This window comes from Malaya genurostris, chromosome 2, assembly GCF_030247185.1.
Source record: "Malaya genurostris strain Urasoe2022 chromosome 2, Malgen_1.1, whole genome shotgun sequence".
NCBI lineage: Eukaryota > Metazoa > Arthropoda > Insecta > Diptera > Culicidae > Malaya > Malaya genurostris.
In genome coordinates this window covers 89960684-89974844 of record NC_080571.1, presented here as the reverse complement: position 1 = coordinate 89974844, position 14161 = coordinate 89960684, and the positions used below count along the sequence as shown (strand labels likewise).

Below are 14161 nucleotides of genomic sequence, written 5' to 3'. Positions count from 1 at the left end.
TGCCAGTCGGCTGTCGTATGTTCGAGCCCCAACCAGGAAATATTTTTAGTTTCAGTAGAACTGTTGCAATGATTCTGTACGCTAAGAATCGATAGTAAAATCTGTTGAAACCGAAAGTTAAACTCCACAGAATTAATGTAATATCAAGTTATTACTTTTATACATGAAAATAACTGAAGTTGATCACCTGCATAGAATGCTTCTAGCCCATGAAAAGCATATAGTTTTGAAAAAGCTTTTAGTTCAGTAAGTTCAGTTTAATCTGTTCTTGAACATTTGTGCTTTCGCGAATACAATTGAAGACCTTTTCCTTTATGTTCCAAGCAAGCCCAGAAACGCATTGAATAATTGATAGCTTTTCAATAACTTCTTAGTTTTTTTAATCATTTTTGTCACTCGTTTATGGAAAATTAACTAACTGCACAGAAACCTTCCATTGGGTTGAAAGTGTTTCATACTAGGGCAGCATTCGAAGCTCTTGTTTTTAATTTTTTATATCCGCATGTAATCGGAAACAATTTCCGATTATTTAATTCACAAGATCAGTTCTTTCACTCCAATGTAGAGAAAATTTAAAACAAAACGCAATTGTTTAACACCTAATAATAGTAATAATCAATAATAAAAGAAATTCACGAGATTTGACAAGTTCTGCTAATTTTTCATCAGTGTGTATTTTAAATTATATAGCCAGAGATGCCAGGTCTGCAGATTTGTCTGCAAATGTACAGATCGCCGAGATTTGCTCAGCCGCCCACTTGTGAGGAATTCTGGCAACCGGCAGAAGGCTGGCTGCATTTAGGCTGCTGTCAAAATTGTCCAGGCGAAATTGCGTCATTATCTCGCCCTACTTGTCTTCTTTATTTCCCTCATCTTTTTATTTTCTTTTTTTTTTATTCGACTTCATTTGATATTCGTCAATCCCGCATGTACGTACAAAAAACGAATCTTGAGACGAGGTAAATGAGATTGAAATATGGGTATGTTTGGTAGTGAGAAAGCAATGTTATTGGCAATAACATTTTCCATGATTAGTATATATGAAGCGCAATATCTTACTGCCTTTCATATGTATCTTTTATTGAAAAAATAAAACTAAGACGCTTAAAATGTAGAACCGCTTCAAAACGGTTCTGCCAATCTTGTATGGCAAGAATCCGACAGAAAAGAACCGTTAATAACCGCTAGGCGAAATTCTCTGCTGGAAACGGTTGTTGCATTGTTGCCAGACATTTGCCGGAACTCTGGCAGAATTCCGGCAAAAATTGCTGGCAGACATAGCCAGCCGTCTGGGGGAAAATCTGCCCGCCGCGTACAAGTGGGCGCGTGCTCTGTAATCGTATCGGCAAAAATTTATAATTATTGAGAATCCAAAATTTGTTAACTGCCGATTATTGCCGAAATTGTCAGCAGAAATTTTGCTGTCAGCTCGGCTTAGGTTATCAGGTTGGAATCATGAATTTCCGAGTCATCAGTAATCGAAAAAAGGAAAGATTTTTCTTTATTATTGTATAAAATTAATATCACAAAAGCATATGTTGGTGAAAGGGGTGATTTATTGATGCTCATTTCAATTCAGCAAACAAGAAAAGCGCAAACACCAAAAAGAAAACATCACGGTTTCTAGTACTCCTTAACGCCTCTACCTGCAAATAAGCGGATATTTATAGATATATACATGCAAAGTAGATAATTTTTAATTTCACTTATTTTTTCACAAAGTATACAAATCTTTTTCTTGCATCCAATTTACATGTTTTCCAGTTTCACAAGTAATGGCGACGTGATGCAAAATCAAAAAGAGACATTAGATGATAAGTGTCTCGCCGAGTCTTAGTAAAAGCTAACTCACTGTTCGAGATCTCGGCACACAGTTTTGCTGATCTCTGTATATTTGTTGTTTACTGACAAGTTCAGTATAATATGGTTTTGTACCGAACTTTGGATTTGCGTTCAAAATAACCTCAACCAAAAAACATAAAATAAATGCTCTTACATTTTAAAACCAACAGTTCTTAAGACATGTACTAAAATTCAACAAAATAATTGAAATTATATGAGTTCTCCGTAGCAGCCTGTGTAAAATTCAATCGTCGTCCCAAGAAAGGTTCGAATAATGAAACTTAGATGGCGCATCAGGTAAAATTAGCTTTGAGTTAGATTGCCAATAAAGTGCAGCAGACATTTTTTGTTGCAAATTTTTGAAAATCAAATTTTTCGCAAATTTTTATCAAAATTCACCGACTTTTCAATTAGCCGCACTTTGTTTTACTCGCCAAAGCAGTTCTGTATTGGAAATTTTTAATTGGCATCTTTTACAGCTTTCCATAGAATTCCCAGAACAGATCGATGAACGGTATTTTGAGATAACAAATTCAGAGCAAGTTTAATCACGCCTATAAAAAAAATCAAAATATTAACTAAGGAAAACATCAAAAGAAGTACTTATCCATAAATAACATACGGTTAGAGTGACCATTCGTTTCTAACCTACATTCAAGAAATAAAATGATTCTCATCTGATATGAAAAATCATAAAATCTCATGACCTTTAGGAGTCCGGTGTCACATTCGCTAGAACTATCAGTGTGATATCGCATATAAAACCGATATCGCAAAACGAAAGTGTTTTTAATGCAATGAGGGACCATTCTAAAATGCTCATTTCTGAACATTGCCCGTCAAGTTCCGAAACAACCGACGTGAATGTGGCCACTTTCATACGCGGCAGAACACGCACCATACGAGTTCCACGTTTGTGTGCTAGAGCAGGACAACCGGTTCGCCGACGTTCACGGACGTACTAAATAACTGGAACTCACCCCACCCTACATGTATTGAATACACATAAATATAAAAGGATCAAAATATCCTTTCAGTTTCGGCTTATGTACTGGTTCGTGGCTCAGGGTGCCACCACACATATTTTATTATGTGTCAAACATTCGTTAGTAGCGGGTGCCAGAGCGGGACAGAGCTAGATGTGTGTGGCTTATATGGGAACCGAAGCTCTAGTTGCCAGTCGGTCATGAAAATATTTGGGGTTTGCCAAAGGGCTACGATGTGTTTTGTTTCCTTGGCCACCCACTTCTGGCGAACCATGGTTGCATTGTTCCTTCGTCAGTGCCGTTTTCATGTTATATATGAGCGATTCTGCCGAACAGGGTCAGTTTTTATTTATAATTGCCTGACGTAAACATTTTTCAATAAAAATAACAAACAATTCTTACGAAAATATATACGTTTTAAATTATTTATCCAGTACTTCTCAATCTATTGAAACAAATTCGAAGTTTTGTTTATTAATTACCATTGCGACTTTTAAAAATGTTAGATCAACGGTTTTTATTTTCCTTTGCTATAAAATATCAGAAAATAGTTCTTGGAATTGATATTCTCGAAGAATGCATAGCTCTTTTCTCAAATGGACCGAGAGATTCTAAGTGCAGTGCGTACAAAATTGTAAAATTTAATAACGGTTGTGCGTGCCTAGGAAAGGGCCAGACAACTAGCTTCTTTTTTCAAGTAAAATGCTTCCTCCTGTTTTCGTGTTTCCCTGTTATTAATTTAAAGAAAAAACTAATGAACTCGAATCAAACTCGACGATCGAGTTTGAACCGAGAGCCATATTTCAAAATATGGTCGATTCGATGCATTACAAAACCCTGGCTTGATTCAATAGATGATTTTTCCTACGCAAACACCTTTATTATGGAAACTATCGATCTATTTTAAGGCTGTGAACCATTTCGCGGTTAATTTTAACACTTGGTTAAAATCTGGCACTCGAGTGATTAATTTTTGATGTTGTCAGAAATAACCCTGCTCGAGAGCATTGTTATTTTTGACAGATCGATAGTTATTTTCCGACACTGAAAAAAATCTTGCAATGAAAATTCTAATATTAATTCTTTAGTTGAAATTATTTCCAGTGGAAAATAAACCCAAATAACTTTCCGTCCGTCAAATTTTGAAATGGGCCACAGTTTTAGTCAAATTTAACTACTCGACACCAAATAACCACTCAAGTGTCAGATTTTAACCAAAAGTTAAAATTACCCGCGAAATGGTTCACAGCCCAAAATACTGCGTTACTGATTTAAATCTACGATATCTTGATTTGAAATAACCACATTGCGGATTGAAACTATTGAACATTAGTTTGAACAACTATTCTTTTGTATGATTGGCAACTAATCATTTTTGTTGCATTGAACAAACGAAAATTTTGTTTGGAGTTCTGGCAGCCGACAAAAACCTGGCTGAATTCCGACAGCTGTCAAAACAGTGCAGACTGAATTGTATCATTCTCTTGTTGCACATGTACAGCAAATTCAACATTCCTTCATTTCTTCGGTTTTCATGGATGGATGTTTTATTACCGGTTCATGTGTGAACATAAATAGACACAAAAGAACATAAATAGAGACAACTAATACTCTATTTTAAGTTTTAATATCCTATCAACAACTTCTAAAATATAAGTTGTAGAGCGAATTTATTGTAATATTTTTGTAATATCCAAGATCCAAATGTGAGTATTTTGATTTTAAGAGATGAACATATTTATTTTCTGCTTGGTTGTGAAAAAGCAGTACTCTAATTATCCTCTTCAAAATGACTTCTAATGAAAAACAACAAAGAACTGCAGGTGAATGCCGTGGCGACCAAATACAGAGAAGCATACTTCGGTACTAACATGTGATTAGGGCATATCGTGCGGTATGCCCTCTTGAAAGTTACGAAAAATAATGCTCATTACTCAAGTTTTAAACATGAAATTCAAGCAAATTGCGCACAATTTCGTAGATTGGGCTTCTATCTACGAGATTATATCCATTATTGTGTTAATGAAGGTTGTAGAGCCGAGCAATGAGGGTTATATTTTGTAACATTCGCAAGGGCTATCGTGCGATATGCCCTAATTACATGTTACTTCCGACTTGGTTTCCTCTAAACAATTGAGCTATCTCTTCACGTGTTTTAATATGCAGGGTACTTTAATTTGTAAAATAATTTCCCGGATAGGAGTTAACTTTGGGTTCGAGTCCCGTCTCTGCGGTAGCAAGACGTTTTTCCCGTTAGACAATCTGTTTTTCCCGTTAGACACTAAACCAAGTTCATGATGGCTCTACGTCTTAACAAAAATTAAAACACAAATCGTTGAACAAAACCCGGTTTTGCGGGGTTGTTCGAACTGATAATGTGTAACAAATCAATTAAAGTTTCAAATAGTTTATGATTGACTTTCTCTAGCTAAATAGTAATAGTCTGTAGTGTAAAATATTCAGTTACACATGGACTGAAAAGTCCCGGACCTAACAAAGAGAACACGATTTTTTTGGTTCAAAATTAACTTTATTCATCAACGTAATCCCCATCAAGAGCAACGCAATCATTTCTGCGCCGCTCTAACATTTCAATACCACTTTTGTATAACGATTTATCTAGGCCTAGTTTAAGCGATAACCTCTTCATTCGTGCGAAATTTCTTACCGGCGAGCATTTGTTTCAGGTCTGCGAACAGCCAGTAATCGTTGGGAGCCAAATCTGCCAAATACGGTGGATGTGAGAGCAATTCGAAGTTAAACAAACACTGCTCAGAATCATCAACACGTTCTCGTTTTTGGTTAACAGTGAACAAACGTGCAGTGGCGTATTTAGGGGGCGGAGGTCGCCACAAAACCGACCCGCCAGTGGTGAAATGGTTTTTTTTATTCCGATTTTTTCATGATTCCGAAGATGGAGTTAAGCAGTTTTTGCTCACTTATCCAACGATGAGGGCGGCAAATCTTATTTTGCCCCGAGCGCCAAATTTCCTCGGTACGCCACTGATCTCCCTGTTCGATAGGGACGGCAAATCATGTTTTGCCCCGGGCGCTGATTATCCTAGGTATGCCAGAAGAACACGATAGATTTTAAAACACCTCCAAACGGTTCTGTCAGTATAGCAAGAATCTGGCTGAAAAGTGCCGTTCAGTTTTTTCTCAGGCATCTGACACCGGTATGTTAGCACCAGCCATTTAGGCTGTGAACCATTTCGCGGTTGATTTTAACTTTTGGTTAAAATCTGACACTCGAGCGGTTAATTTGATGTTGTCAAAAATAACCCTGCTCGAGAGCGTGGTTATTTTTGACAGATCGATGCTTATTTTCCGGCACTGAAAAAATCTTGCAATGAAAATTCTAATATTAATTCCTTAGCTGAAATTATTTCCAGTGGAAAATAAACCCAAATAACTTTCCGTCCGTCAAATTTTTAAAAGGGCCGCAGTTTTAGTGAAATTTAACTACTCGACACAAAATAACCGCTCAAGTGTCAGATATAAAAAAAAATAACCGCGAAATGGTTCACAGCCTTAAAAGTGCAATATTTTGATACTCATCACGACCTTCAAATTTTGAAAATTACTTTTTTTTTGAAATTCCAACACAATATCTGCTGTATTTTTAGGTAAACCGGAAAATTATTGTGAGAGAATTGAGCCAAAAATCTCAAATTTTCGTGAAATAAACATGGTAAAACCGGTAAAACTGTTGCATTACTAATTATTTGTTTACGTTGCAATCAGCTGATTTAGAAGTTCCGATTTTACTCTCATCACGATGGTGTCGTGACAGGGCGACGTTAGATACCCGTACAAATTCACGTACGTCGTTGAAAAAACATTTTTGTGGTCATCTTTCTTTATCCATTTTTTATAATGGCGACGTTGAGATTATGGCTAAAGAAAGGTAAAAATTTCTCAAATATTTTCAGGTAGGGTTGAAAAAGTTAAAAGTTTATTACAGACTTAATCTTCTTTTCACTTGAACAACAGTCTGCGGATTCAAGTTCTCTATTAAGCACGAAATTGATTGACCGATCAAAAATATAGAATACGGTGATTTTCAAAGATTTCAATTTGTGTAAGAAATTTAACGGTTGTTTGAAAAAGCAATCACCAAGTAACAATTCTCCTTTGAGCTTTGAGCAACCCAGGAATCCCTTATGGGCACTTGCGTTCGAACTTTCATACAATTGTTATTCATGCGTGCAAAGTCGTGCGCAACGGTGATTGTAAACGAATTTTTACTTGTATGCTTTATACAACTTTTTTGAAAAAGTTTGTACTAGTTTGGATGTCTATTCCTGGTGCTGGTGGTTAACAAAGATTGTGATGCGACAAGATAGCGACAAAATGCCGCAAAGATAGCGAAACTGTCATTCGCATCGATTCAACCTCTTCGAAACCACAAACCAGGAAAATATATTTTTAAATCGCCCGTCAATGACAATCGTTTTTATAATCCGAATAATTATACAATGATACTTTGTATTCATCGACGTTTTTGTCTTCAAGACCACGTGCTTCACTCGAAACATTAACAATATTAACTATACTATACTCGTCTACTCTAAAAATTCAGTCGTCTGACAGATACATACTCGTTGATGCTTTTATTGAACAAACAAATAATTCTTATTTCTATAGAATATTGCCTTTCAAATCTGCAATTGTCTTTAATCCACCAGACGATTTATTTCTCTATTCGCTCTAATTCTTGATATAAAAAATCTGCAAACTTCAGTACAACAGGCAGCGAAGGGGTTAAAACTAGAGATGGGCAATTCGCTCCTGAGCCGTTCCAGTGAATCGAATCTTTAAAGTGAGCTGACAGCTCACAGCTCTTTTTAAAAGATCCGCAGCTCACCAGTTCACCGCACTGGTAAGGTGGAAACAAGCTATGAGCTGAACGGATCTTCGGCTCTTGAATAGCGAGTTCTAAATGAGAAGAAATGTGTGCTTTCATTTGTTCTACCAAATGTGCATTTATCCTTCTTTAACAGATTGAATGTGCCATTGTCAATAAGAAATCTTACCTCTCACTCAGTAGGCTAAGGTACATTTAGTGATGCCAACAAATGTGACATAATAATGATTCGCACACAAATTAGTTCGCATAGCATTGTTCTTTGTGCATTAATGATTTCGATCATGCATATGAAAGAAAAACGGAGTAAGAGAAACGGCACAAGAAAAACGGTGCGCTCAAAACGAACCTTCAGTTCAATCTAAATGAGCTGATGAGCTGATGCATTGAATCGATTCACTTTAGTGAGCTGATCGGATCGGAGCTGCTCACCGGTATGAGCTGTTTCGCAAATCTCTAGTTAAAACAACTGCCCAACTTTTGGGCAGAGATGCCAGGTAAACTTTTCAAGTTTACACTTCAATGCAAGCGTTAAATTTCATAAGTATGGTGAGAAAAACCAAACAAGAAGCCTGATGCAATTTTAAAAGTCTGTAAATTTGACGACTATATACAAAAGTTTCAAAAACCTGTAAAAAGTCTGCAAAATTGCAGAGTCTGCTTACAAAAGAAATCACAAATCTGCAACCTGGCACCTGTGATTCAGACGCTCATTATTTCGCTATTCTGTGGAGATTCCGTCGCATTATATGCCACGCTGAAAATCATAATATATGAGCTTACACTGAAAATCATTTCTACATTTTTTTTTAGGCGAAATCACTCATTGTCAAGCTTTCTATAAACAACCCAAAATTAGATCGTTATTCTCTCAAACTTTGAGTTGATGGGTAGCGTGCTTTGTTATGGCATAACATTTGTACTAAACTTACAGTTAACTAAATATTGAGGTCAATTTTGATTTTCGGTAGGTTTTGACTCAAAATTGCTGTGTATAGTGCTGCTTACATATTTTGTGCAGACTTTCGCACTTTTGTAAGTCGAGTTTCTCGCCAAAATTTACAGACTTTTGAAATTGCCGCGACCGGTTTCAATATCAAGGGAAACGTGCAATTTGAGCCAATTTGTTCTGATCATACCTTATAGAGCAATTGCTGCCACCAAGACATACTTGCTGACTGCAGATTTTTTTCGGATTTACTGACTTTTACAACACACAGATATTTGAAATTTTTACCTGGCATCTCTGCTTGTCAGTTTTTTTCGTATTCGCCTCATGCAGTTATGTCTCTGACATTACTCACCCGCTTTTTTGTCATACTATTTAACGAAAAATTGTGCGTCATTGCTTTGTGGAGAAATTTTATATTCTGAACACTAAATTCTTAACGGAACAGATAATAAGTTTAGAAAATTGTGTAACTGGGAAATTGAAAATCGGAAAGCTTTTCGTTTTAGACGTTGTAACATCAATTAATTATTTAATTATTATATATTATCAATCAAATTTATAATATATATCATATCTTTGGAAATTGCACTGTCATTTCATTATTTTTCAATAAATATATAACTATACATTAAACTTAGCTTAGTATCTAAAAAATTTACAGATTAATGAATTCGAGTTTGAATGTTTTCAATATGCTGTGAAACGAACGCTTCGATTAATATTTATCAATGTCACTCGTCGCCGCTTCATGCAACATGGTCGTCGCTGATTGTGCTGAAGCCAGCTTCGAAACTTCCGCTGATTCATGGTTACTGCTAGTTGGACGGTTCTGTTCTACAAAATTTTGAATAGCACGATCTTCTTCTTGCTGTTCTGCTTGCATCCGTTTGAACTCTTCAATTTCCAAACTATATTTTGGTGTAGTGATGCCAAGCATTGAAGCAAGCCCTTCGCCAACGTAGTCACAGCCGGCCAAAACAGAGCTCCCTAGTCGACAGGTCTTGTGCAGCATCCAGTTACCCCAATTCATTTTGGACTGTGGAAAAAATTCAACATGTTACATTAATATCTTACGTTAATAACATATTTTTAAATTAGAGCGAACTCTAACAGAAAGAAAAATTAGATCCAATCAGCATTTGAAGCTCCATCTACAGTCGAGCATCTTTTTTAGAACGCTCTGGCGGAAAAGATTTAAAGCTTTTTTCACACACTCGACGTAAACGTAATAAACAACCTTCGTTGCCATGAATCATTGAAAAAATTATTCTATGTAGCAGCACATAAAAAAAATCCTAATTTTTATTTTACCTCATCCAAATTTGTTTCGGTCCGCGGCACAGAATCGACTTGATCTTCATCGTCACTGAATTCCTCCATCGTTCCATCACTAAAGTGCAATACCCTTTTTGGAGCTCGCACCTGAACCTCGACGTCGTTCTCATGCTGTATAAAGTTTGCCGTCGTTTCTATCTTATTTTTCATTGGGATGTCCATCTTTGTCATATTTCGTAACAACTTTCGTTGACAAATCACTTCAAATTGAATTGAATTATATGCAACTATAGATATGATAGATAAAAACACTAATGACTAGATATCCAAGCAGCTCGATTAATGAAGCTGTTGTTTTTGTTTGGAAACTATGGTGCAATCTGACTCACCTAGGTTAACTGTCAAACTCAGTCTGTTCCCGTACTACAGTTATTATTAATTTACTGCATCGCCCATCGATATTTTCATATTCCATTTTGCATCAAAAATAATTATTGCCACATTTTGAGGGTCAATGAAAGAATATCATAACTTTTTAAAATACTAGATTTATTCAGCTAGATTATATACATTTCAGTAAATCGTTTCTACTTCGAGGAAGGCTGTGGCAACCGGAATTTTTCCATTTCGACCTCAGCCTCGAAATAACTACCTTTGTCATAACAGAAGTATTCTGGGACCTTGTATTCGCCATCTCGGGATGCTCCCGGTCCAATCGGACCAGACTTACTGTGAACGCATTTACCGCTTAGTCCAGGAACATCTCCACTAGCAGATTTAGGAGGAACGGGTTGAGCACTAGCCGCTGATTTGGGTTTACCAGTTGCAGAGCTACACAAAGCCCGTGCGAGCACCAGCCGAGCAGAAACATCGGTTTTTACCAAAGCTTGGCGTAACATCGTATTTCCCTTTACAACCGCGAAGTAAATTCAGAATCAAATTCACAGCTGAGAAATAAAACCGATTATCCAATCGTATACCGCAATATGTCAAACACTGTCAAAGACTGAATGATTTTTCACCAGAGATGCCAGCATGGTTTCCACATTAAAAATTGTATTTTTTTTTTTTTTTTGGGAAAAAAAACCTTTAAATCTGTATAAATGGATAAAAATCTGTATATCAAGATGATAAGAACGTAAGAAAACGGCGATCGAACCCGAATTTAAAGAAACCAGAACATTTCTTCGTCTGACTTTTAGAATACGCTGGAAGCAGACCCTGTCAGCTTGGAGCGAAATCAATCTTCAGTTCAGCAACGCCATCGCACGGCATCACATTCAATATATCATGTCAATTGTATGGGTGCGCAGTGCTGCTATTTTGGCGCGCACGAATTTGACATTTCTCTCCCCTGCTTCTATGTACGAGATTCGATGCGGACTCGCCTGAGGGCACCATGTTCGCAAAAAAGGATGTTGCCAATGATTTGTTCGGGAAATGTGAGAGCTGGCTATCTTGTTAATATGGTGTCTTTGCTGGAAGTGAATTTGGAATTGGAGCGTTTTGCAATAATGTTTTGATATAAAATATTGTAAATCCAACCTGAAAGTGACAACTTCTTGTAGAATATTTTCACTTTGGTATATTAATACGTAATTGTCAATCTTTCCAATTAAACTACCTCACATAATGACGAAGGCCTACACTACTACATAATATTTGCAAGAAAGAGTAAACAGAAAAACCGTTATTAACAGATGGGATTAGTAGTTGTGTCTACCGTCCTAAGTGTGAATATTTTACTATCCACCAAAAGGGAATCTACAAGAGTGATACCAAAACATTTCTTCCCTGTATTGATGCCCGTATCTTCTAATAATTCGTAATGCTTCTGTACCCACACAGTAGGTAATTCTCTTTTATTGGATTTTTTTTCTCTTTTCAGTACTAGAATAACAATTTTGCTACGTCTTAGAACTGGACTATTATTGAATTTATTTTAACTCAATCGTTTTCTATAATCTTCATATACAAAATTTAGTTTGCAAATTCGCCTGAAAATCTGTAAAATAGAGATAAATCTATATATGAGGCCACCCTGGATGCCAGTAAAAAATTTCAACTAGACACTCTGTTATAATCAGAGACGCGCGGAGAGGAAGCCAATAGGATTTAAACGAATCGTTAAACGTTCAACCAAACGAGCAAAGTAAATAAACATTGATTGTTGCTGAAAAATTTAAAAGAAGTATTGTTATACAAGCTAAAAAAAAATTGCCAAGAAATTTAATTAATAGCTGCCCTTACACGAGGCAATAAGTGGCCCTTACACGTGACAATATTATTGTCAATCCAAAGTATTGTCAATACCGTCAATCCAATTGACTTGGTAACTTGAGTCCGCATTTTTCGAAATAATCAAGCGTTTGAAGCTTCAAATATTGCAACTGAACATTGAAACATTGAGAGAAGAGTTCATTGTACATATTTGACAGTTTCCTCTCTGGAGAAAAAGTATTGTCGGATTAATGAGCAGTTTTGATTTTTTGACAATATTTTCATCAATCCAATGAAGTTACCATTACACGATCAAAAGTATTGTCAATACTCCTTGTATTGACAATAATATTGTCTCGTGTAAGGGCTGCTAAAACTGCTAATCAATCCTACAATACTTTCTCTTCAGAGAGGAAACAGTTAAATATGTACAATGACCTTTTCTCTCAATGTTTCGATATTCAGTTGCAATATTTAAAACTCCAAACGCTTGATTTTTTCGAAAAACGCGGACTCAAGTTACCAAACCAATTGGATTGACGGTATTGACAATACTTTGGATTGACAATAATATTGTCACGTGTAAGGGCCGCTAATGAAATGTAAAAGAAATGATATTGTTGGAATGAAGGGGAAAATCAATTGAATTTTTTTGTTTTAACAATCGAATAACATTGATGAAGATACGTAGATACTGAACTAAAAACGTGATTAAAATTATTCCTATAGTGGTAAGCTTAAACTAGGATTGATTTTTAATACTGGCCTTAGCTGGAGAGTTTAACAAACGTTTATTTAAGTTTGCTTTGAAACCCGATGTGAAATCAGCTTGAAACGGGTATGGAGTCATATCTGCATTACTAGTGAACAAAATGCGATCTTCACATCTTCATCGTATAAACAGACCTATCGAGATTGTTTTCTATAACGCTTAAATCCGGAACAGATTTGTAAACACGAACCAACATTGCTTTTCCTCCTTCGGAAACATAATTCACGTTCACAATTGAATGTGCAATGTTGCACATATTCTTCGTGTAACTAATTCATTCATCCATCTTCAGTGCGCACTTTATATATTAGGTACACCTGTCTCGAATAACGTTGACCTATTCACCACACAACATAGAGAAGGGTGAAAATGAATAAGCAATAATCGTAGAGAACCCTAATGTTTAGTCAGGACTGGTGAGCAAAAACAAAAGGTCGCTCCACCCGATTTTACCCTATGGAACCAAAAACAAAAACTGAGAATCGAAAATTGAATATCGGTATTTTAAAAGAGCATATCTGTATTTATTGATCGAGTACAAAAATTGGTATAAATACCGATAAATCGGTATAGTTGACAGCGCTGATCGACTTGGCAAGTGAAATAAAGCAACGGAGATTTTGAAAGTCCAAAAATTTTAAAATTTTGCGAAAACGCCATATCACCAATATTTCAAACATTGACATTACCCACCCACCTTTTATCGATAATGACGCAATAAAAAGTTTCCATACATTGTCAAACGAAGAAGGTTTTTCTCAAAGTTCATCTTACATACTCTGTATTGCAATTATTATACCACTTGATATCATTTTATTTTAGCTACAAAATTAACAACAAATAATTTTCCATACGTGAAACTCTGATATGGCCCGTTAAATTTCACCTAAAAATTTAAATATCGGCCAGTGTAAGCCGAAAACAATGTTTTCGTTCGGCACGTTAGTAAAGACGTGTTACATCGGTGTTAAAATAAAAAGTATTTTGCAAATAGCATTACCTTCACGTCTGCTTGGCGGATCAACTTGAACTGTTTAAGTTTGCATTAAGCAGTTCAGTCTAAGACGAAACGTAAAGAAAAGTGAAAACGGTTATGTGCCCTAAACACAAACACAGAATAACCCCTAAATGATTAAATATATTATCAACGTAATCCCATAATTTGTTGCGATGATTCGTTTTCAAATATTATACAAAGCCTGATGAAAGCAGGCATCCCTGCAAACAGCTGATATATCTCGGTTAAT

General features: G+C 36.0%; 1 protein-coding gene across 1 annotated transcript; it reads right to left on the bottom strand.

Moving 5' to 3' along the window:
- Nucleotides 1-9205: 9205 nt before the first annotated feature.
- On the bottom strand, nucleotides 9206-10307 carry LOC131431722 (protein FAM177A1). The gene is made up of 2 exons (XM_058597585.1): nucleotides 9959-10307; nucleotides 9206-9683 (listed from the first exon to the last, which is right to left on the bottom strand). Exons 1-2 carry the CDS (start codon nucleotides 10151-10153, stop codon nucleotides 9363-9365), a joined length of 516 nt encoding a protein of 171 aa, XP_058453568.1. The 5' UTR covers nucleotides 10154-10307; the 3' UTR covers nucleotides 9206-9362.
- Nucleotides 10308-14161: the final 3854 nt, after the last annotated feature.

Bases quoted from the DNA above. Each gene is read 5' to 3' on its own strand.
- LOC131431722 (XM_058597585.1), bottom strand. From the start codon at position 10,153: ATGACAAAGATGGACATCCCAATGAAAAATAAGATAGAAACGACGGCA. The intron at 9,684-9,958 runs GTAAAATAAAAA...TTTTTTCCACAG, and splicing joins CCGAAACAAATTTGGATGAG to TCCAAAATGAATTGGGGTAA.